This window comes from Hypanus sabinus, chromosome 9, assembly GCF_030144855.1.
Source record: "Hypanus sabinus isolate sHypSab1 chromosome 9, sHypSab1.hap1, whole genome shotgun sequence".
NCBI lineage: Eukaryota > Metazoa > Chordata > Chondrichthyes > Myliobatiformes > Dasyatidae > Hypanus > Hypanus sabinus.
The window spans coordinates 147,616,496-147,639,911 of record NC_082714.1 but is presented as its reverse complement, the minus strand read 5'-3'; the positions used below and the strand labels follow the sequence as shown (position 1 = coordinate 147,639,911).

Sequence of the window (23,416 nt, the reverse complement as noted above, 5' to 3'; positions counted from 1 at the left end):
ACATATCAAACCGATCAGTTTCATGGGCTCCAAGTAAGTCACATCATTTGGAATTGCAATAAACTTGCTCAGCTTTGCTGACACTCTTGATCATAAGAGCATAGCTACTTTATGAAAGAACAAGATTGATTTGGTTGAACTATGGGATCCAGGGATCAATCTTAGCACGAACATCTATTCTCTTCTTCCTAATTGACACCCTCTGAAGCAAATATTGTTAACTGCAGTTAATAAGAATATTTCAAGGCCGTTAGTAAAATGGTAGCTCTATGTTTTACTCACTGCAAGAGGTACTTGAGCTTTCTCAGTTCCTGATGAAGTAACTTGTTTTCTTCTTTCAGTCCATTGATTTCATGAGCTGTAAAGTGCCCAATCAGAAGCAAGTAAGAAGGAGTTTTATTTTTTAACAACACAGGCAATGGATTGATAAAACAATAGTAAGGATGCTTACTGAGAACAGAAATGTGCTGAAGGTTTTGGAATTGAGATGTTTCAAATTCCTGTTGCTTCTTCCTGGCCATCTCTTGTGTGACTGTACATCGATCACAAAGACCCGCCCGGAGCCTAGTGTTAGAGAATTGACAGCTGAATGAAAGCGCCATTATAAATGGTGAAAGAGTGGTGAATGCACCATTATAAAAGAAGAGAGGGATTTGAATTTCTATAGCACCTATCATGAGCAAAGGAAGACACAAGGCCGGTGATTAAACATTCCTGAAGAGTGGTCATGATTGCAAACACAGGTGATACTTCAGTTGCTGGAAATCCAGAGCAACACTTGCAAAATACTGGAGGAACTCAGCAGGTCAGGCAGCATCTCTGGAAAGGAATAAGTAGTTAAGATTTTGGGCCAAGTCCCTTCATCAGGACTGGAAAGGAAGGGGGAGAAAAGCCAGAACAAGAAAGCTGGTGGGAGGGGAAAGAGTATAAGCTGGCAGGTGATTGTTGAAACCTGGAGAGGGAAAAGGTGGGTGGCTGGAGGATGAGGGATGAAGTAAGAAGCTGGGAGATTACATGTAGAAGAGGTTGAGGTTTATAGTTTGGTAATATAATAGAAAATGATACATACATAGACCACCTTCTATCACTCAAACAACCCAGAAGAGCTTTATTTGAAGCTATATAGTTATATAGCGTGGGTTATATAATATGGAAACAGCCATTTCGCCCAATTTATTTATGCTGACCAAATTGTCTACTTGAGTTTGTCCATATTTGGCCCATATCCCTCCCAACCTTTCCTACCGACGTGTCTAAATATCCTTAAGCATTCTAATTGTACTTGCCTCAACTACTTCCCCTAACAACTTGATCCACATACCCACCACCTTCTGTGTGAATGTGAAATCAGTGTTGTAAATTGACACAGATTTGCACACCGACACAAAGAGTTCCCAGGATGTGCTAATGATCCAGTAATTCCTTTTAGGGCTGATGACTGAGTGAGAATGAACAGTATATTAAGTAGCCTGACTGAAAACAAGCTTAAAAAATTTAATATATGAAGTTTACAAACTCATGAAACAATAAAGGGTAACAAGAAAGCATCCAACTAGAACCATAGATGTTTATTGTAATAAGACCATAAAACCATGAGATAGAGCAGCAGAATTAGGCCATTTGGCCCATTGAGTCTGCTCCACTATTTAATCATGGCTGATCCATTTCCCTCTCAGCCCTAATCTCCTGCCTTCTCCCTGCATTGTTTCATGCCCTGACCAATCAGGAATCTGTAAACCTCTGCCTTAAGTATACCTAATGACTTGTACTCCACACTGTGGCAATGAGTTCCACAGACTCACCACTCTCTAGCTGAAGAAATTCCCCCTCATCTCCATTCTAAAAGGATGTCCCTCTATTTTATGGCTGTGTCCTTTGGTCTTAGACTTCTTCACATCCACTCTATCTAGGCCTTTCAACATTCTATGTTAGTATGGAGTTGTGTGATCTGTCATGGATATGTTTAGAGGGGTGCTACGAGGGTCTTGTGGTGCCCTGGATGGCAGCAGCTAGGTAGTCAAGGTGGAGTTGGTTATTATTGGTGGACATGATCACAGAGGAACCTAACTGTGCGAAAATGAACACCAGCTCTTCCATCAGAAGTTCAGATACGTCCATTCCCATTCAAATGGTATTCAAGCAGTGATCAACCCTCCAACTGAAGCTGTTCAAGGGCTTTGCTTCATATGAATGACATTAAGTACGGCTTTCAAAACTATGGATATGGATTGTGGATAGAGGGTCCACATCTCTGAGCACAAGATTACCTTTAAATCGACTGCAATGCTTGTTCAAGATGTTCTGTTTTAATAAAGTCAAGTGAGGATTAGAAAATGGTGACAATGATTTTTTAAATACATTTGGTTACATATTGTGGGTATCATTTCTAAGGGAATCCAGCATTAACTGAGCACCTTCCTTAGATGTTTCGAGCTCCACTGCCTCAGACTGCGTAAGGATAATAGACTTCCTCTGCTGAAGGGGGAAAGTTTCATGGCCACCACTATTGATAATAGATTTCCTTACTCAGATCAACAGGTCAGTATTTATTTATTTAGAGATCATCAACATTGTTATGTGTTGTGTCGTATGACATGGGCGATCATGGTCTTATCCATAAGCATGATTGTTCTTGGCAAATTTTTCTACAGAAGTGGTTTGCCATTGCCTTCTTCTGGGCAGTGTCTTTACAAGACAAGTAACCATAGCCAGTATCAAAACTGATTGACTGCCTGGCATCGGTGGTCACATAACCAGGACTTGTGATCTGCACCAGCTGCTCACATGACCATCCACCACCTGCTCCTATGGCTTCATGTGATCCTAATTGGCGGGCTAAGCAGGCGCTACACCTTGCCAAAGATGACCTGCGGGCTAGCGGAGGGAGAGAGTGCCTTACACCTCAATCTTCCCAAGGAACTGTCAGTTCTAGCATTTCCTGCTCTGAGGTTTCTGACAAACTGACTATGTCAGGCCTCAATAATGATGATGTGATGAAGTCAGGGAACGTTAATTGCTTGCCAAGATTGACTTTCAATTGCCAGACCCTGCAGCGAGTAAGGATGAGGTTGATCTTCAGCTTTGACAAAAGCAATGTATGGGCTTTCTGGATTGGCAGATTTATACAGCCTTTGTTTAAGCTGCCACTAATTTCTCTCCTACAAACACAGCTACCCTTGGGCACTGGTGTTGTTCCAGTTCCCGACTCTTAGTGCTGAAAGCAGACATTATTAAGCTACAGCTGAATGCATGGGCCATTTCAACAGAGCCCAAACCGGATTTCATTCCTGTCCTTGTGTTTGATATCTAACTACTGTATATTCTAACTGACACTTCTATCATTGCCTTAAGTGATGCAGAGAGTGTTGCTAAGCAAAATTTCTGCCAGAACCCTACAAGGTCAGGTGATTGGAAGTTTGGTTAGAATGAAGGTGAGAAGGGAGTGGTCAGGGGAAAGTGTAACTGATAGAGGGAGTTCTACTTCTGAGGGGCTGGACAGCTGACGCCACAATGGCCAGTAGTGGAGGATTTAAAAAAAGCAACCAGGGAAAAAGTGTGCCAGATCTTTTTCCTTCTGTGTAATGAGGCCATTTGCAATGCCATCATGCAACCAGTTATATTTGAATCACCCCATTGTAAAAAAAATAATATTTTGGTCCAATGTGTGTCCTTAAAACTGAAAAACACACAGAGAAATAGAGTTAACATTTCAGGCCAGAACTGATGAAAGGTCAACAGCCTGATACATGTTCTATGATTTTCTCTCTTCACAGATGCTGTCTGATCTTCTGAGTGTATCTACCATTATTTGGCTTTATTCATTAATATTCACAAGGAGAAGAACAGCTTGGAAGAAATTATCAAAGCTTTGAGAGCTGCCTTAGCTGAGATAAAGAACCATGAACTTGAAGAAAGGAGAAGCAAGTTTTCCTACCTGTTTTCCAAAATCTTGACATTGTCATTCATGATCTTGTGTTGTTCTCTCAGCTGATGGTTCTTGCTGAACAACTCTTCCAATCTCTGTGCATCACTGCAACACAAAGTTGCAATTATACCTCAGAATCAATCGGATTCACAATCAGGTTTATTATCACCACAGGAGAAAGGTTTTGTGAATATGTGCTCTGTGTACTTACTTCCTGCTCATTCATACCATTTATGGCATTTATGGTAGCTCTGAGGATCCTCCATCTTTGATGCTGTTCAGGGCTTCCTTCATTGTGCCAGTAGCTTCCCTTCTGTTTTCACTACTGTCAGAAATGCAAGTCCCAGGTGGAGACTCAGGAATACCATCACACTCAGATATAGAAGGATTCTTCATTGGTGTTTCCATGACAATTTTGTTTTACTAGTTTGGATGGTTTGCCCTGAACTGATCCCTTGAACATGGAGGACTGGTGAACCCAGAGGACCGGTGGACCACTCTTAGTCTGATCTCTACCCTTTGACCTGTTTGGCATAGGTGACCCTACCACTAGCCAAAGCATAAGGTCCCGACTCTCCGGGTCAATGAGGCATGTTTGTAGTCCTCTTTGAGGAGTGCTCTGTATAGTCACTCTTTATGTACCGGAATTGCAATTTCCAGCAACACTTGCTATAAATGTATAGTGTAGTGTGCAGAATCAAGTTAGGAATTGATCCTGACACGTATAAGGATGAATTAATCACATTTATATTTGGTACATTTATCTCCACAACTGAGAGCAGTAATAGCTCCTGCCTGTATATTGTTGTGATATATTTACTTTTACTGTGCAGGGTTATACTTTGTACATTGACACAATTGGTAGAACTCGAAGCAACAGAACAAATGTCCCTATCCTATTAAATAGGTTAGACTTCATTTCCGTAATTGTGTTAAAGGCTGGGCAGTACAAGTAATAAGAACAAATTGCCCTCTGGAATGTTCTTTCAAAGATAACAAAGTCACAGTATTGTAGCGCGCCTTGTTGGAATGCCCATGGCAATTGGTGGCCATGGTCACCATGGCACAATGTCAACAAGAGAAATACCTCAGGAAACATAATTAATTAACCTCTTGGCTTCGAAAGGGACAGACAACGGAATAGCTACAGAATGTAAAAGAAGGAGAGGGACCACAGGCTTATTTCAAAATAATTAACCTCGGCAGGGATGGAGCTGGCTGAAATTTCAACTGAGCACCAATGAGTAGATTTTTCATGTACAGCAATTGCTTGAAGGCACTATCACCAACTTCTACTTGCTACTGAGAGCTTGATAATTGTCCTTGTGTTGTGGACACATGAAGTATTATTCGGTGAAGAGCGTTGATAAGTTGGGTTGCCATAACTTAGCCAAGGGAAGTCCATAAATCTTCAGTAAGTCCACACAGAGCACAAACAATTAGCATCCAGCCCACATTTATTCCAACAGTTTATTGATTCAGGGGTTTTCTTCCAGTCCAAAGTGAATTGCCTATCTTTTGCTGTTTTCGCATTCACCTTAAGCCCTTTTGCTGTTAATACCAAAGACACTGTCCACCACCATATTGCCCCAGCATCACCTCTCTCCTCCTCCAAAGGACAATTTGTCATGGGATCATTACAGCTATGCACACTAGTCCTTCAACAGTTCTTCTGCTTTGAACAATCTCCCCATTCTGTCTCATCTTCTCAAACATAGACAGACAGACAGACAGACATACTTTATTGATCCCGAGAGAAGTTGTGTTTCGTTACAGCCACACCAACCAAGAATAGTGAAGAAATATAGCAATATAAAACCATAAATAATTAAATAATAAGTTAACCATGCCAAGTGGAAATAAGTCCAGGACCAGCCTATTGGCACAAGGTGTCTGACACTCCGCGGTGGAGTTGTAAAGTTTGGTGGCCACAGGTATGAATGACTTCCTATGACACTCAGTGCTGCATCTCGGTGGAATGAGTCTCTAGCTGAATGTACTCCTGTGCCTAATCAGTACATTATGGAGTGGATGGGAGTCATTGTCCAAGATGGCATACAACTTGGACAGCATCCTCTTTTCAGACACCATCGTCAGAGAGTCCAGTTCCACCCCCACAACAAGTTATACTTGTTGGAGAAGAATCACCCCAGCCCCAGGTCTTCACTGCAGGAACTCTTCAGGGTATTGATCCAAGCCCAAACGTCTTAAACTGCTTAATAAATAAGCTTCCTTCTGTCATAAACTCAGAGTGGGGATGTTCACTGATGATTAATTCCATATGTAGCTGCTCAGTAACTGGAGCAGTCTCTCCCTATTTCAAGTCAAGTCAAGTTAAGTCACTTCTTACTTGCAGCAATGTCTGGAAAACATTTAGTTATGGTTAGATAAATGGCAGATAGCGCTTGTTTAATGTAACTGTCAGCAAGGGAGTATCTCAAAGAAATGGGAGTCCAACTGTCTAAATTTGATATGTATTTTTTCTTAACATATTCAAGTTCCTCATCAGAAACCATTGACCAGAAGCTAAACTCAGTGGTCACGTTATTAGGTGCCTCCTGTTCAGAGATGTTCTTCTGCACACCACTGTGGTAACATGTGGTTACTGTTGCCCTCCTGTCAGCTTGAACCAGTCTGACCATTCTCTTCTAACCTCTCTCTTTAACAAGGCGCTTTCACCAGCAGAACTGCAGTTCACTGGATTTTTTTTTTGTTTTTCACATCATTCTCTATACATCTAGAGACTTCTGTGTGAAAATTCCAGGAGTTTTATAGTTTCAGAGATACTCAAACCACCCCATCTGTCACCAACAATCATTCCTCAGTCAAAGTCACTTAGATCACATTTCCTCCCTATTCTAATGAACTAAATTTCTCGAACTTCCGGTATTTCCGCCTCCACCATTCTTCATCCCCTTTACCCTCTCTCACTTTATCTCCTTGCCTGCCCATTGCCTCCTTCTAGTACTCCTCCCCCTTTTCTTTCTTCCATGGCCTTCTGTCCTCTCCTGTTAGATTCCCCCTTCTCTAGCCTTGTATCTCTTTAACCCATCAACTTTCCAGCTCTTTACTTCACCACCCCCCTCCAGTTTCATCTATCACCTTCTTTTTCTTCCTTTTCTCCACCCATCTTCTAACTCTGACTCCTCATCTTTTTTCTCCTATCCTGCTGAAGGGGATCAAAACGTTAACTATACTATTTTCCTAGATGCTGCCTGGCCTACGAAGTTCCTCCAGCACTTTGTGTGTGTTGATTGGATTTGCAGCATCTGCAAATTTTCTCTTGTTTGATCTCGACCATGTCTGCATGCTTAAATGTATTGAGTTGCTGCCTTATGATTGGCCGATTAGATATTTGCAATATTGAGCAGATGTGCAGACTTACCTAATAAAGTTGCCACTGAGTGTAAATTGGATCAGTCTTCTAAATACTGTGGCTAAAAGAGCAGAGGTGGGTATCCTGTGGTGAGTGGCTCTCATCTGTAGACCCCAAAAATCTATTGATCAACTATTAGGCATAAATTGGGAACATAATGGAATATTCCTACTTGCCTGGATGAGCAAAATAAAAGCTTCAATACCTTGATAGTGTCGAGCCCCAAGAGGATAAAGCAGGTTTATCAACTAGTGCCCCATCAGCCTCAATAAACTTTCATTCCTTCCCATATTGTTGCCAGGAATTTTCCATTAGCCAATACACTACTTAACAGGAAGTTAATTCATTTTGGAAAATGGGAGTTTACCAGAGAAAGAAGTCCATACAGTCACAGAGGGAATTTGCAAACACCACAGTAGTTTAGGTTTGAACCCCTGAGTACGTGAATCTGTAAAGCAACAGCACTATCTGCTGCCGTTGTGGACCACCTTCCCTTTGTGAGCTTTTTGTGTTCTATACAGATCACTGGAGAAAAGAGTGTGTTGTGATATACTAAAGAACACCCATTTCAAGTGACACATAACAGACATAGTAGCAGGGTGTCACAGGAATGTAGTGGTTAGTGTAACATAATCAGAGTGCCAGTGATCACCGATTGGTGTTCAATTCCTGCTGCTGTCTGTAACGGGTTCTCCCCATGGGTTTCCACCATAGGCTCCAGTTTCCTCCCACATCCCAAAGACCTATGGGTAGGGTTGGTGAGTTGCAGGCATGGTATTTTGGTGCTAGAAGTGTGATGACACTTGCAGGCTGCCCAGTGCTATCCTCGCTGATTTGATTTGACACAAGTGATGCACTTCATTGTGCGTCTCAATGTACATGTGACAAATAAAGCTAATCTCTTTGAGGACTAGAGAGATGGGAGTGAGCGAAGATACATGTCATTAAAGTGAAAGGAAACCAGAGAGAGAGAGAGACAGACAGACAGAGACAGAGAGACAGAGAGAGAGAGGAGAGAGAGAGAGAGAGAGAGAGAGAGAGAGAGAGAGAGAGAGGAGAACGAGAGAGAGGGGGTGAAAGAGAGAGAGTGAGTGAGAGAGAATGAGAGAAACTGATAGACAGAGCCAGAGAAACAGAGAGAGGGGGAGAGAGAGGAGAGAGAGCGAGTGGGAGAGAGAGAGTGAGAGAGTGTGAGAGAGAGTGAGAGAGAGTGAGAGAGAGAGAGAGAGAGAGAGAGAGAGAGAGAGAGAGAGAGAGAGAGAGAGAGAGAGAGAGAGAGAGAGAGAGAGAGAGAGAGAGAGAGAGAGAGAGAGAGAGAGAGAGAGAGAGAGAGAGAGAGAGAGAGAGAGAGAGAGAGAGAGAGAGCATGAATCCTGAATAATGACACACTTACAGGCATCTGCACTGTCTGGACAGCCAGTTGATGAGGCACGTGAAAGTAATGTGCAGAAGCAACAGAGTGTTTAAGATTAGGAAGGACAAGTAGTAATGCTTTCTCTATTGGTCAATAAGTGGATGACAAAGAGGAAACACATTTAAGGTTATCATGGAAAGCAATTGTGAGATCTTGAAATATATTCTACTTGAAGAACAACGGCAATTAAAGCACAGTATGTTGTACTTACAGACATCGTTCCATGTTTATTTCAGTTAACTTTGCGTACAGTCCTGAGTGGTACCAATGAAAGGGAAACACATGAGAGAAAAATAAACTTTAGAAACAATGTAATCATTTTCAGTATTCCCACACAGTTTTCCTGAGAGGATATGACTGTTAATGGTACAATAAATTTTGCAAGTAGTTGTACTTGCCAAAAAATACTTTGGGCGAAGATTAAAAATAATCACGTTATTATACTTTATATTTAACTGTGGCTGTTCAGAACAAAGGTGTTTATAATGAAGAGGAATGTATAGAACAACCTGTGTTTCTTACCTCGCACTTCTTGATCATGCAGATCTTTGAGCTTTGCCCAGACATCTGTAAAGTTGTCCGCAGCCATTCCTCACTGCTCTGCAGAGATTACACAATCATCGCAGAGTTAGGTTGATCTTTGACACGATCCATCAGCACGCAAATGCATAAAATTAACCAATGTAGATATATTTTTATTGCACATATTACAATATGTTTATTGCTTTGAACACAGTAGCATCAACCAAGGATGCTTCACGGTGGCATAATCAAGCAAATATTTTATATTGCCCTAAGGGCATAGAACAGGCATTCTCAACCTTTTGTTGTGTCGTGGACCCTTACCATTAACCGATGGACCCCTGGCATAGGAGGCCTTTTGGTTCATCAGGTCTGTGCCAGGCCTATTAGTAAACCCACCAATTGCACTCCCTGCTTAATCTCTCACACGTACCCCTGATCCCCCAACCAAGCAACATCTTCGGGAAATGACAGGAAGCTGGTGCTCTGAAGGTCAACCCACAGGGTGAAAAGAGGTCACCTGTTAGATATCATGGCTGGAGTTACTCAGCACTTTAGTGCATGGGTGTTTGTTAGCTGTGTCAAAAAGTAAACTTACAAGATTCAGCTAAAATAGCAAAAAGAAAAATGCCAATATTCACAAAAAGATATCTATAAGAAAACACACCAATATCTCTGTACTACTTTGTCCGGTGTGAATTCCTGACAGCTCCGATCTCTCTCTCTTATCAAGAGAGAGCTGCCCAGTTTCCTCGGCACCAGGACATACCATCTTTAATTACTCACAAAGTTAACTTAAGACAACACATGAATTAGAATATGATGCACCCCACAATGTAGTTACAATCATAAAATAAAAATAAACAGAAGTATATATCTTAAGTACCTTACACAAACAGCACATACATAATTACACACCCCCATTAACAAAGAAATGGAATATTCCACCATGTATGACAGGAAAAACACCATAAAGCCAACTGTTTAGACCTATTATTCAACCATACGGGGAAAACAATGGAGTCTGTATGCTCAGCATGACAACACAATGACAAGGGTTGTGTGTGTGTGTGTGTGTGTGTGTGTGTGTGTGTGTGTGTGTGTGTGTGTGTGTGTGTGTGTGTGTGTGTGTGTGTGTGTGTGTGTGTCTATGTGTGTGTAAAAGGAGTACATTTACCCCATGGAACACCACGAGCCATCACCAGCTAACCAGAATAGGTCTACTTTATTCCCGTTCTTGGGAATTCCAACAGATTTGTCAGGCAAGGTTTCGCCAAGATTTTGGTCTACTTTATCATGTGCCTCCGAGTACCCAAGTATCTCGTCCTTAGTAATTGTCTCCAACATTTTCCCAAACACTGAAGTAAAGCTAACTGGCCTATAGCTTCATGTCTTCTGCCTTCCTCCCTTTTTCAATTTTTCGGTCTTTAGAACCGTTCCAGACTCTAGTGATTTTTGAAAGATCATTACTATTATGACAATTTCATCATCTACCCCTTTTACTTTCATGCTGTCTTTGGCTTCCCTTGTCAGGTACAGTTGCCTCATCCCTCCTTTGGAATATTCCTTCATCTTTGGGACGTGTCCATCCTGCTCCTTCTGAATTGTCCCTAGAAACTCCAGCCATTGTTGTTCTGCCATCATCCCTGCTAGTGTCCCCTTCCAATTAACTTTGCCCTGTTCCTCTCTCATGCCACTGTAAGTCCCTTTACTTTACTGGAACAGAGACTCTCTATTTCTCCACTTGCTTCTCTTCTTTTAATATGTATCTAGAAACTTACCTTGGCCAAACTTCAGGAAATCTAAAACAGAACAAAATTGCTGGAATTACTCTAACATGTCAGGCAACATCTTTGGAAAGAGATATGGAGTTAACATTTCAGGACAAGAATCCTTCATTAGAACTGTTCTCTGTGGTTGATTAGTGAAGGAGTTCTTCACATCCCTGACAACATCCCTGGTAGAGTGTCCAGAGGATGTGCAGACCAGCTAGCAGATGTTCTCACTGACACCTTCAACATCTCCCTGAACAGCGCCACCATTCCAACGTGTTTCAAGGCCGCCACCATCGTCCCCATGCAGAAGGAGTCTTCAGTGTCCTGCCTCAATGACTACCATCCCGTTGCACTCACATCCATCATCATGAAGTGTTTCGAGAGGCTCATCATGAGGCATATTAAGACCCTGCTGCCCCCCTCACTGGACCCCCTGTAGTTTGTGTACCGTCTCAACCGCTCAACAGATGACGCCATTGCCACTACCCTCCACCTTGCCCTCACCCACCTGGACAAAAAGACACATACGTTCGGATGCTGTTCATAGACTTCAGTTCAGCATTCAACACAATCATCCCTCAGAAACTGATTGGAAAGCTGAGCCTACTGGGCCTGAACACCTCCCTCTGTAACTGGATCCTAGACTTCCTGACTGGGAGACCTCAGTCAGTCCGGATCGGGAGCAGCATCTCCAACACCATCACACTGAGCACGGGGGCTCCCCAGGGTTGTGTGCTCAGTCTGCTGTTCATTCTGCTGATCCACGACTGTGCTGCAACACACAGCTCGAACCATATCATCAAGTTTGCCGATGACACGACCGTGGTGGGTCTCATCAGCAAGAATGATGAGTCAGCTTACAGAGAGGAGGTGCAGTGGCTAACAGACTGGTGCAGAGTCAACAACCTGTCTCTTAATGTGAACAAAACAAAAGAGATAGTTGTTGACTTCAGGAGGGCACGGAGCGACCACTCCCCACTGAACATTGACAGCTCCTTGGTAGAGATCATAAAGGTGCACCAAATTTCTTGGTGTTCACCTGACAGAGAATCTCACCTGGTCCCTCAACACCAGCTCCATAGCAAGGAAAGCCCAGCAGCGTCTCTACTTTCTGTGAAGGCTGAGGAAAGTCCATCTCCCACCCCCCATCCTCATCACATTCTACAGGGGTTGTATTGAGAGCATCCTGAGCAGCTGCATCACTGCCTGGTTCGGAAATTGCACCATCTTGGATCGCAAGACCCTGCAGTGGATATTGAGGTCAGCTGAGAATATCATCGGGGTCTCTCTTCCTGCCATCACGGACATTTACACTACACGCTGCATATGCAAAGGAAACAGCATTATGAAGGACCCCGTGCACCCCTCATACAAACTCTTCTCCCTCCTGCCGTCTGGGAAAAGGCTCCGAAGCATTTGGGTTCTCATGACCAGACCATGTAACAGTTTTTTCCCCCAAGCTATCAGACTCCTCAATACCCGAAGCCTGGACTGACACCTTGACACCCTATTGTCCTGTTTATTATTTATTGTAATGCCTGCACTGTTTTTGTGCACTTTTTGCAGTCCAGTGTAGGTCTGTAGTCTAGAGTAGCTTTCTCTGTGTTGTTTTTTTTATCACGTAGTTTGGTCTAGTTTTTTGTACTGTGTCATGTAACATTCATGGTCCTGAAAAACGTTGTCTCAGTTTTACTATATACTGTACCAGCAGTTATGGTCGAAATGACAATAAAAGTGACTTGACTTGACTTGAGTTAAGGGTTCAAAGTTCAAAATATATTTATTATCAAAGTATGTACATGTCACCATATACAAACTTGAGATTCATTTTCTTGTGGGCATATTCAATAGATCTATAGAATAATAACTTAACAGAATCATTGAAAGACTATCCCGACTTGGGCATTCAATCAGTTTGCAAAGCCAACAAACTGTGCAAATACAATTTGCAAATTTATTGTAAACAATAAATATCAAGAACATGAGATGAAGGGTCCTTGAAAATTAGTCTTGAATTGGTTGTGGAAATATTTCAATGATGGGGCAAGTGAAGTTGAGTGAAATTATCTCCTTTGGTTCAAGAGCCTGATGGTGTGAGTCCTGTGACTCCTGTATCTTCTTCCTGATTGCAGTAGTGAGAAAGGGGCATGTACTGGGTGGTGGGTATCCCTGACAATGGATGCTGCTTTCCAGAAGAGCATTTCATGTAGATGCATCCAATACTTTCTGTAGGACTTTCCATTGCAGGGCATTGATGTTTCCATACGCTGTGATGTAGCCAGTCAATATACTCTCCACGTTTCTACACATCTGTAGAAATTTGTCAAAGTTTCAATGAGAAGGTGGGGTAATGGTGTTGAGAAACAAAATTATTCATGATTGAATGGCGGAGCACGCTTGATGGGTCAAATGGCCTGATTCTTCTCCAGTATTTTATGGTCTTTTGCCATCTATCAGAAATGTCAGCACAGGTACCTCCACAATAATGATTTAAATAACCCTGTTGAGGAAGGTGCACTTAGTGAGGCAGCAAATGGGAGCAGCTAGCTGCTTAATGCAGATCTAACAGCTGAGAAATAGAGCTTTACAAATGCTTATTCCATATTGGCATGATCTAGGGTGACATTGAATGACAGACATAAAAATCAGCCTGGAAGATCTGATGAAGTTGTTGGGTAAATGGTCACAAGTAAAGAAGTTTGGTGTTGTCAAGGGAACACACTAATTTGAATCCAAATGCTTTCTGATAGTGAGGGGGAAAAACTGGTAGGGTGAGTTGCAAGCTTCCTTGTGGCAGACTGACACACTGTAATCCATTGTGACTGGTAGTCCTGCAAATTCAGTGAGGCAATCTACCAAAATGCATTCGGTTCCATGTACACTTGTGCTAGTTTTCAGTAAATCAGATCAATTCTGACTAGGTTCTTCCCTAAGACATCCATATTACTCTGTAATTGGGTCTCCAAGTCCAGCGTAAGTTTGCTCTAATTGACTGAGACATGATGGAGGTCAAACAAAAGCTATTGATTTCCAATTACCACTGCAAAGATGCTATCAAACTTAAACGACTAGCCACTAAATTGTCAACAAAGTCAGGGGATTGTTCCCCACTAAATGCACTTTTTGTCCTTCTCCTGTCAATTTGTTGAATGTTAAAAAGGGAATAATTCAGCTGTAGATATTGTTGATCCTGATTTGTAGCTCTTTTGCCAGGCAATACATTGAAGTCTTAGGTAAAGAGAGCTCCAATCTTCCATGCAAAAGAAATGTCCAAAATTTTCAGAGCCAATGTTTCAAGTTCCTCAGCATCCACATCACTGATGACCTCACGTGGTTTGTACAAACCAGTTGTGTGGTGAAAGAAGCACAACAGCGGCTCTTTCACCTCAGACAGTTGAGGAAGTTTGGTATGGGCCCCCAACTCCTAAGAACTTTCTACAGGGGCACAATTGGCTGCATCACTGCCTGGTATGGGAACTGTACCTCCCTTAATTGCAGAATTCTGCAGAGATTGGTGCCCAGTGCTTCTGTAGTTGTGAACTTATCTTAATTCAGGACCCTTACAAAGGCAGGTGTGAAAAAGGGCCTGAAGGATTATTGGGGACCCAAATCACCCCAACCACAATCTATTCCAGTTGCTACCATCTGGGAAACAGTACCACAGCATAAAAACCAGGACCAACAGGCTCTGGGACAGCTTCTTCCACCAGGCCGTCAGACTGATGAAATCAAACTGATTTGAGCGTTTTTCTATGTTACATTGACTGTTCTATTTATGATAAATTATTATAAATTACAATGATTGCACATTGCAGATTTGGCCGGAGACGTAACGTAATGATTTTGACTCCTCGTGCATGTGAAGGATGTGAGAAATAAAGCCAATTCAATTCATTTCAATTCAAGTATCCTAACATTTGAATTTAAAAAGCAATATACAGGATTCATTTAGAATTCTAGTTTAAGTGGGAGCTAAAACCAATTGATTCATGAAGATGTCTTATATGAAGAGGTAAGTTCTTGGTTTGAAGTGTTAATCATTGGAACAAGCCTCTCCACAATTGAGGACATCTTCAAAAGGTTTTGCCGCAAAAAGGTGCCATCCATTATTTAGGCCCTTCACCATCTGTGACATGGCCTCTTCTCATTACTGTCATCAGGGAGGGGATACAGGATCCTGAAGACCTATACTCAAATGTTTTAGGAACAGCTTCTTCCCCTCTGCTTTCCGATTTCTGAACAGTCCATGAACACAACCTCTTTTGCACCTTCTTTCTATCGACCTAATTATTGTAATGCATTGTAATTTTTATGCCTTTTTTATACCTTGCAATCCGCTACCGCCATAAAGAAACAATTTTTACAACACTCAGTGATGAGAAACTTATAATTCGGATTCTAATTTAGTTTCTGCATTTCGCAGAAGCGATGGAGCTGCTAAGTATTTCCAGCATTCCCAGAAAAGACGTTATCTTTTCTTTCTGTGATATAAAGTTGAAGGGTTGAGTGTGACTGGAGAAAAGTAACCTCTGTAATTCCTAAAATAACCCTAGAAAAAAAGTTAAAAAGCGTAGAGGACTATCCAGCACTGAAAGGTGGAAAAGACAATATAACATCTTGGTGAAAGAATTATTATTGGGGTTGGTCCCAATGAAGCACATGCACTTAAAATGCAAAACTATCTTTCTGTACTTGGATATATTCGGTCTGGTTTATACATTGAAAAAAATACTCTGCACCTCCCCCACCCTCCCATGAAAACCCTCCCCCTCAATCTCAAGTTGGATATTTCACTTTTGTGCCTTTGTGAACATTGAGAACGAGGCTATTGAATCTTACAAAATACTCCATGACCATGGGTTATAGAGGCCAAGAGTCTTACAGAAATACAGCACAGAAATAGGACCTTCGGTCCATCTAGTCCAAGCTGAAACCATTTAAACTGCCTATTCCCTTCTACCTGCACCAGGACCATAGCCCTCCATACCCCTACCATCCATGTACCTATCCGAACTTTTACTGAATGTTGAAATCGAAAACGTATGCACCATTTACGCTGGCAGCTCATTCTGCTCTAACCATTCTCTCAGTGAAGAAGTTTCCCTTCGTGCTGCCTTTAAACATTACACCTTTCACCCTTAACCCTTGACCTCTAGTTGTAGTCTCACCCAATCTCAATGGAAAAAGCCTGCTTGCATTTAGCCTATCAATATCCCTCTCAGTTCTGTGTATCTCCATCAAATCTCCTCTCAATTTTCTATGTTCTACAGTCATAACCTATACAATTGTTCCGTCTAACTCAGGCATGGACAAACTACAGCCTGGGGGCCATATGCGGCCCGTTAAGCTTTTTAATCCGGCCTGCAGAACTTGATGAAATTATATTAATAAACCTTGTTAACGTTTTTTCCCCGCAATTCTGGCGTTTTCCCAATAGATGATGCACTCTATATACATTGAACTTTGTTGAGGTGCAGCGTATTACTCCACATTTGCGCTTTACTCTTTGTTCGGCTCGACCTATTTGTGTGAACAGGCGTTCAGCATCATGAACATCAACAAAACCAGCCACAGATCCAAGTTAACTGACCAACATCTCAGATCCATCCAGAGAATCGCCACAACAAAACTAAATCCAGACTTTGATGCGCTGGCTGAAAAGGGAGACCAACAACACTGTTCCCACTGAAATTAAAAATAAGTTGCTTCGTTGTGTTATGTAAAAAATGCATTTGAAAATATTTTTTTCAATAAGCCTTACATGTTACATGTCATTTCTGTTAAGTGATGGACATGAGTAGTGCGCAGGTGCACGTACGTTCTCAAAATAAAAAATGCGCTCCAGATCAAATAACGCGCTCCGCATACTGGCGTGCTGTCACTGTTCTGTCTTTGTGCTGGTCATTGTTGAGTTTTGGCACAGGGGACAATTGAATAAGAAGGAGCAGGACAAGTAGACCTGCATCTCCTACCGTTTTTGAAATAAAGACAGTCAGGAGGAGAGTGATGATGATAATATCTTGAAGGATAACAGAATTTTCAGTGCTTTAAAATAATAATTGTTACTATTAAAAAAAAGGTGTATTTTATTCATTTAATTTTCAGTGTTTTAAAAGTCATTTCAATAAATAGCTAAATACCATGGGACTTCAAAGACAGATATTTTGTTGTAATGCATTTGTTCATTTTCAATTGAAATTAAAGCACATGTTTTCTACATATCCCATGATATTTTATTTTCTCTTATGAGGTGTATTACCAAAACACTCTGTCCATCTACTCCTGGTCCGGCCCCACTGTCAAATTTTAGAACCCTTTGTGGCCCACAAGTCAAAAAGTTTGCCCACCCCTGGTCTAAACTCATGCCCTCCAGACCCGACAACATCCCTCTGAATTTTCCCTGCGCTCTGTCCACCTTCTTTACATCTTTCCTGTAGGTAGGTGACCAAAACGGCACACAGCGATTCAAATTAGGCCTCACCCATCATCTTATACAACCTTAATGTAACATCCCACATCTCCAGTACCCAATACATTGATTCACGAAGGCCAGTGTGCCAAAAGCTTTCATTAGAACCCTATCTAGCCATGACACCACTTTCAACAAATTATATACCTGTATTCCCAAATCACTTTGTTCTATCAGAGTCCTCAGTGCCCTAAAGGGAGTATTAAAATAAATGGGAAGTTAAAGAAAGCTAAAATTATAAGCAATATTAGAAGTAGCATGAGGAATTAATGGCAAATATTTTGCATCAGAGAACAACAAATATTATGCACACCTTTCAGAAGTAGCTGCAGACATCAACACTCTAACTTGCTCCACACTTTCCTCTGGGAACATACTGTATATATTTCACTCCCTAGCTGCATGTGATTGGAGATATAGACAATTCAATTTACATTTTAACTTCCTGCTCACTTAAGGATGCTGTTATTAATCATTTATTCCGAGTTGTTCAAAGGCGGATTACTAATCAACGACCTCTGGGCTGGTCAGAAACTCTGTCTACTTGAAATCGTCACTTTGACAAAGGCGTGAGACACCACGAGAAAATGCAACTGTGTAATCAGTGGACTTTATCAATTCAAAATGATCAAACAGAGAGCTCTGGCTGCACTGTTCTATCTGGAATCCTCACCTTTATGCAAATAGCTGAGCAGTGAAACTTTAAAGTGATACCATCAGCACAATTTATATAGCTTAGAATGCAGGAACTTGTCGCACATGTGAGCTAGGAAAAGGCGTGTCTCATACACATTGGTTATATTTCTAAAATGGCTGAATGGCTGAAAATATCTATATGTTTTAATAAGACTGGTGCAAAAATTAAAAGTGTTCAAAGGAAAGTAAGTCATTGTAGAAAGCAACTGATACTGGTTGATGGGTATTTATAATAGGGTTTCATAGGCCGCTTGGTTTCCTGTAGAGGACAGCATTCTTGACTTAAGTACAACAATCATGATTAAGAAGTTCACAAATAATCTCAAATGGACAATGTGGCTGACAATGAGGAGGAAAGCAGGAGGATGTCAGTGGCCCAATCATAGAAAGTTTTGGATACTGTTGGTGAGGACAACCTACCAGGGATAAGTTGTAGTGGTCGTGTCTCTGGCACCGAGACTGGACCCTCAGCTCAGAAAGAAAGGAGGGAAAAGAGGAGAGCAGTAGTGATAGGGGAATCGATAGTTAGGGGGACAGATAAGAGGTTCTGTGGGAGAGATCGAGAATCTTGGATGGTCTGTTGCCTCCCTGGTGCCAGGGTCCATGATATCTCAGATTGAGTTCTCGGTATTCTCAGGATGGAGGGTGAGCAGCCAGATGTCGTGGTCCAATGACGTGGGTGGGAAGAAGGAGGAGGTCCTGCAAAGAGAGTTTAGGGAGTTAGGTGCAAAGTTGAAGGATAGGACCTCCAGGTCTGCAGTCTCAGGATTACTCCCTGTACCACGTGCTAGTGAATCTAGATATAGGTAGATAATGCAGCTAAATACATGGCTAAGGAGATGGTGCAGGAGGGAGGGCTTCATGTTTTTGAACAATTGGGCCTTGTTTCAGGGAAGGTGGGACCTGTTCCAACGGGATGGTTTGCACCTGAACTGGACGGGGACTAACATCCTTGCAGGTAAGTTAGCTAGTGCTGCTCTGGGGATTTTAAACTAGAATGTTAGAGCAGATGGTGAGGTAGAGGAGGATAAAGGTCATGTGAGGACTGCAGAAATCAAAGGTTTGTATGTGATAGAAATGTTCTCAGGTGCCAAACTGAAGAGATTGGGGAAAAGGTGTCTGGCTCTCAAATAGAGAAAGATAGGAGACAGCATGTGCGGGAGGATAGGCAGGTGATAGAGAAGGGATGCGCTCAGACCAAAGGTTTGAGATGTGTCTATTTTAACGCAAGGAGTGTTGTGAACAAAGCGGATGAGTTTAGAGTGTGGATCAGTACTTGGAGATATGATGTGGTGGCCATTACAAAGACTTAGATGGCTCAGGGGCAGGAATGGTTACTTCAAGTGCCTGGTTTTAGAAGTTTTAGAAAGGACAAGGAGGGAGGCAAAAGAGGTGGGGGCATGGCATTGTTGATCAGAGATAGTGTCATGGCTGCAGAAAAGGTGGACGTCATTGAGGGATTGTCTACTGAATCTCTGTGGGTGGAGATTAGGAACAGAAAGGGGTCAATAACTTTACTGGGTGTTTTTTTACGGGCTGCCCAATAGTAAGAGGGATATCGAGGAGCAGATAGGGAAACAGATCTTGGAAAGGTGTAATAATAACAGAGTTGTCATGATGGGAGATTTTAATTTCTCAAATATAGATTGGCATCTCCCTAGAGCAAGGGGTTTAGATGGGATGGGGTTTATTAGGTGTGTTCTGGAAGGTTTCTTGACACAATATGTAGATAAGCCTACAAGAGGAGAGGCTGTACTTGATTTGGTGTTGGGAAATGAAGCTGGTCAAGTGTTAGTTCTCTCAGTGGGAGAGCATTTTGGAGATAGTGATCATAATTCTATCTCCTTTACCATAGCATTGGAGAGAGATAGGAACAGACAAGTTAGAAAAGCATTTAATTGGAGTAAGGGGAATTATGAGGCTATCAGGCAGGAAATTGGAGGCTTAAATTGGAAACAGATGTTCTCGGAAAAGTACAGAAGAAATGTGGCAAATATTCAGGGGATATTTGTGTGAAGTTCTGCATAGGTACAGTCCAGTGAGACAGGGAAGTTATGGTAGGGTACAGGAACTGTGGTGTACAAAGGCTGTAATAAACCTGGTCAAGAAGAAAAGAAAAGCTTACAAAAGGTTCAGGGAGCTAGGTAATGTTAGAGATCTAGAAGATTATAAGACTAACAGGAAGGAGCTTAAGAAGGAAATTAGGAGAGTCAGAAGGGGCCATGAGAAGGCCTTGGTAGGCAGGATTAAGGAAAACCCCAAGGTATTCTACCAGTACGTGAAGAGCAGGAGGATAAGATGTGAAAGAATAGGACCTATCAAGTGTGACAGTGGGAAAGTGTGTATGGAACCAGAGGAAATAGCAGAGATACTTAATGAATACTTTACTTCAGTATTCACTATGGAAAAGACTCTTGGTGACAATAGTGACGACTTACAGCAGATTGAAAAGCTTGAGCATGCCAGGTATTAAGAAAGAGGATGTGCTGGAGCTTTTGGAAAGCATCGAGTTGGGTAAGTCACCGGGCCTGGATGAGATGTACCCCAGGCTACTATGGGAGGTGAGGAAGGAGATTGCTGAGCCTCTGGCAATGATCTTTGCATCACCAATGGGGATGGGAGAAGTTCCAAAGGATTGGAGGGTTGCGAGCGTTGTTCCTTTATTCACGAAAGGGAGTAGAGATAGACCAGGAAATTATAGACCAGTGAGTCTTATCTTAGTGATTGGTAAGTTGATGGAGAAGATTCTGAGAGGCAGGATTTATGAACATTTGGAAAGGTATAATATGATTAGGAACAGTCAACACGACTTTGTCAAGGGCAGGTCATGCCCTATGAACCTGATTGAAATTTTTGAGGATGTGACTAAACATATTGATGAAGGAAGAACAGTAGATGTAGTGTGTGTGGATTTTAGCAAGGCATTTGTTAATGTACCCCATGCAAGGCTTATTGAGAAAGTAAGGAGGTGTGGGATCCAAGGAGACCTTGCTTTGTGGATCCAGAACTGGATTGCCCACAGAAGACAAAGAGTGGTTGTAGATGGGTCATATTCTGCATGTAGGTCGGTCCCCAGTGGAGTGCCTCAGGGATCTGTTTTGCGAACCTTACCCTTCGTGATTTTTATAAATGACCTGGATGAGGAAGTGGAGGGATGGGTTAGAAAGTTTGCTGATGACGCAAAGGTTGGGGGTGTTGTGGATAGTGTGGAGGTCCGTCAGAGGTTACAGTGGGACATTGATAGGATGTGAAACTGGGCTGAGAAGTGGCTGACAGAATTCAACCCAGCTAAGTGTGAAGTGGTTCATTTTGGTAGGTCAAATATGATGGCAGAATATGGTATTAATGGTAAGACTCTTGGCAGTGTAGAGGATCAGAGGGATCCTGGGGTCCGAGACCATAGGACGTTCAAAGAAACTGCGCAGGTTGACTCAGTGGTTAAGAAGGCGTACAGTGTATTGGCCTTCATCAATCGTGGAATTGAATTTAGGAGCTGAGAGGTAATGTTACAGCTATATAAGACCCTGGTCAGACCTCACTTGGAGGACTGTGCTCAGTTTTGGTCGCCTCACTACAGGAAGGATGTGGAAGCCAAAGAAAGGGTGCAGAGGAGATTTAAAAGGATGTTGACTGGATTGGAGAGCCTGTTTTATGAGGATAGGTTGAATGAACTCTGCCTTTGCTGCTTGGTGACGGAGGATGAGAGATGATCTGATAGAGGTGTATAAGATGTTGAGAGGCATTGATCATGTGGATAGTCAGAGGCTTTTTCCCAGGGCTGAAATGGAAATGAAAAAGAGGACACAGGTTTAAGGTGCTGGGGAGAAGGTACAGAGAAAATGTCAGGGATAAGTTTTTTTACCCAGAGAGTAGTGAGGGCGTGGAATGGGCTGCCGACAAAGGTGGTGGAGGTGGATATGATAGGGTCTTTTAAGAGACTTTTGGATAGGTACATAGAGCTTAGAAAAATAGAGGGCTACAGGTAAGCCTAGGGTAGGGTAGGGACATGTTCGGCACAACCTTGTGGGCTGAAGGGCCTGTATTTTGCTGTAGGTTTTCTATGTTTCTATGTAACATAGAGCAGTACATTACAGTACAGGCTTTTCAGCCCACATGTTGTGCCGACCCTTTAATCTGCTCTAAAATCAATCTGCCTCTGAAGTCAATCTAACCCTTCCCTCCCACACAGCCCTCCATTTTTTTTTCTTTCATCTAGGTGTCTGTCTAAGAGTCTCTTAAATACCCCTGGTCGACCAGGTGGGCAAGACAGTGGCAAATCTAGTTTAATGTAGAGAAGAATCAGATAATTCATCTAAGAAGGTCCAGCAAAGCAACAAAGTATACCATGAATGTGGGATCTTGGAGTGCTGAAGAGTTGTAGTTCCAATTGATAAAGAGAGTGAAGAGAGACATTTGGGATCGTCAGGTAGAGCATTATGGGAAAGGGTTGACATGACCAGACGGACTGAAAAAGGAATTTATAAGTAGGTTACCAGGGATAGAGAGTATTAGGATTCAGAGAGTGTGAGGATTCAGGAGACTGAATATAGAACATAACAGCACAGTACAGGTCCTTTGGCTGACGATGTGCCAACCTTTTAACCTACTCTAAGATCAATATAATCCTTCCCTCCCACAAAGCCTTCCGTTTTTTCTATGGTCCATGTGCCTATCTAAGAGTCTATTAAATGTATTCAGGATTTGTTTATTGCCACTCATCAGCACACAACTGTGAATAGAACCAAATGAGTGTTACTCCAGCATGAAAGAACACAATAAGCATAAAAAACACAATTAAAAATCATAATAAATATAAATATAAAAACTATCCTGTAAGGCACATTGTTGGAGTGTGGCCGTATGTACATAAGATTAGCTTATATACATAGATTGATTGTATGTACATATAAGGGGATGCTAGGTTCAGGAGTACCTATACATAAGGTGCCTACCTGCCTCTACCACCATCCTTGACAGCGCCTTACACACACCCATCACTCTGGGTAAAAAACTTAGCTCTGACATTCCCCCACCCCTATACTTTCCTCCTTAAAATTATGCCCCTTCCTCGCCATTGCCTTTTACAGTTTAAGATTATTCATAGACCCCATATGTCTAAATCTAAACTATCTCGATTTTACCCTAATATTGGTCCTCTTTGTGATAAATGCAAAAGGGGCGAGGCCTCTCTCGTTCATATGTACTGGTTTTGTCCTAGCTTGGAGAAATTTTGGAAAGA

At 42.1% G+C, this 23,416-nt stretch overlaps 1 protein-coding gene across 1 annotated transcript in view; it reads right to left on the bottom strand.

The window, feature by feature from the left end:
• LOC132398940 (uncharacterized) overlaps positions 1–23,416 on the bottom strand; it is a 98,750-nt gene that overhangs the window by 58,590 nt on the left and 16,744 nt on the right. The window contains exons 3-7 of the mRNA XM_059978776.1: positions 9,238–9,315; positions 8,927–8,969; positions 3,935–4,030; positions 452–564; positions 283–358 (exon numbers count right to left, since the gene is read on the bottom strand). Coding sequence (XP_059834759.1) covers positions 283–358; positions 452–564; positions 3,935–4,030; positions 8,927–8,969; positions 9,238–9,304 — 395 coding nt within the window. The 5' untranslated portion in view covers positions 9,305–9,315. The remainder of the gene's footprint in view (positions 1–282; positions 359–451; positions 565–3,934; positions 4,031–8,926; positions 8,970–9,237; positions 9,316–23,416) is intronic.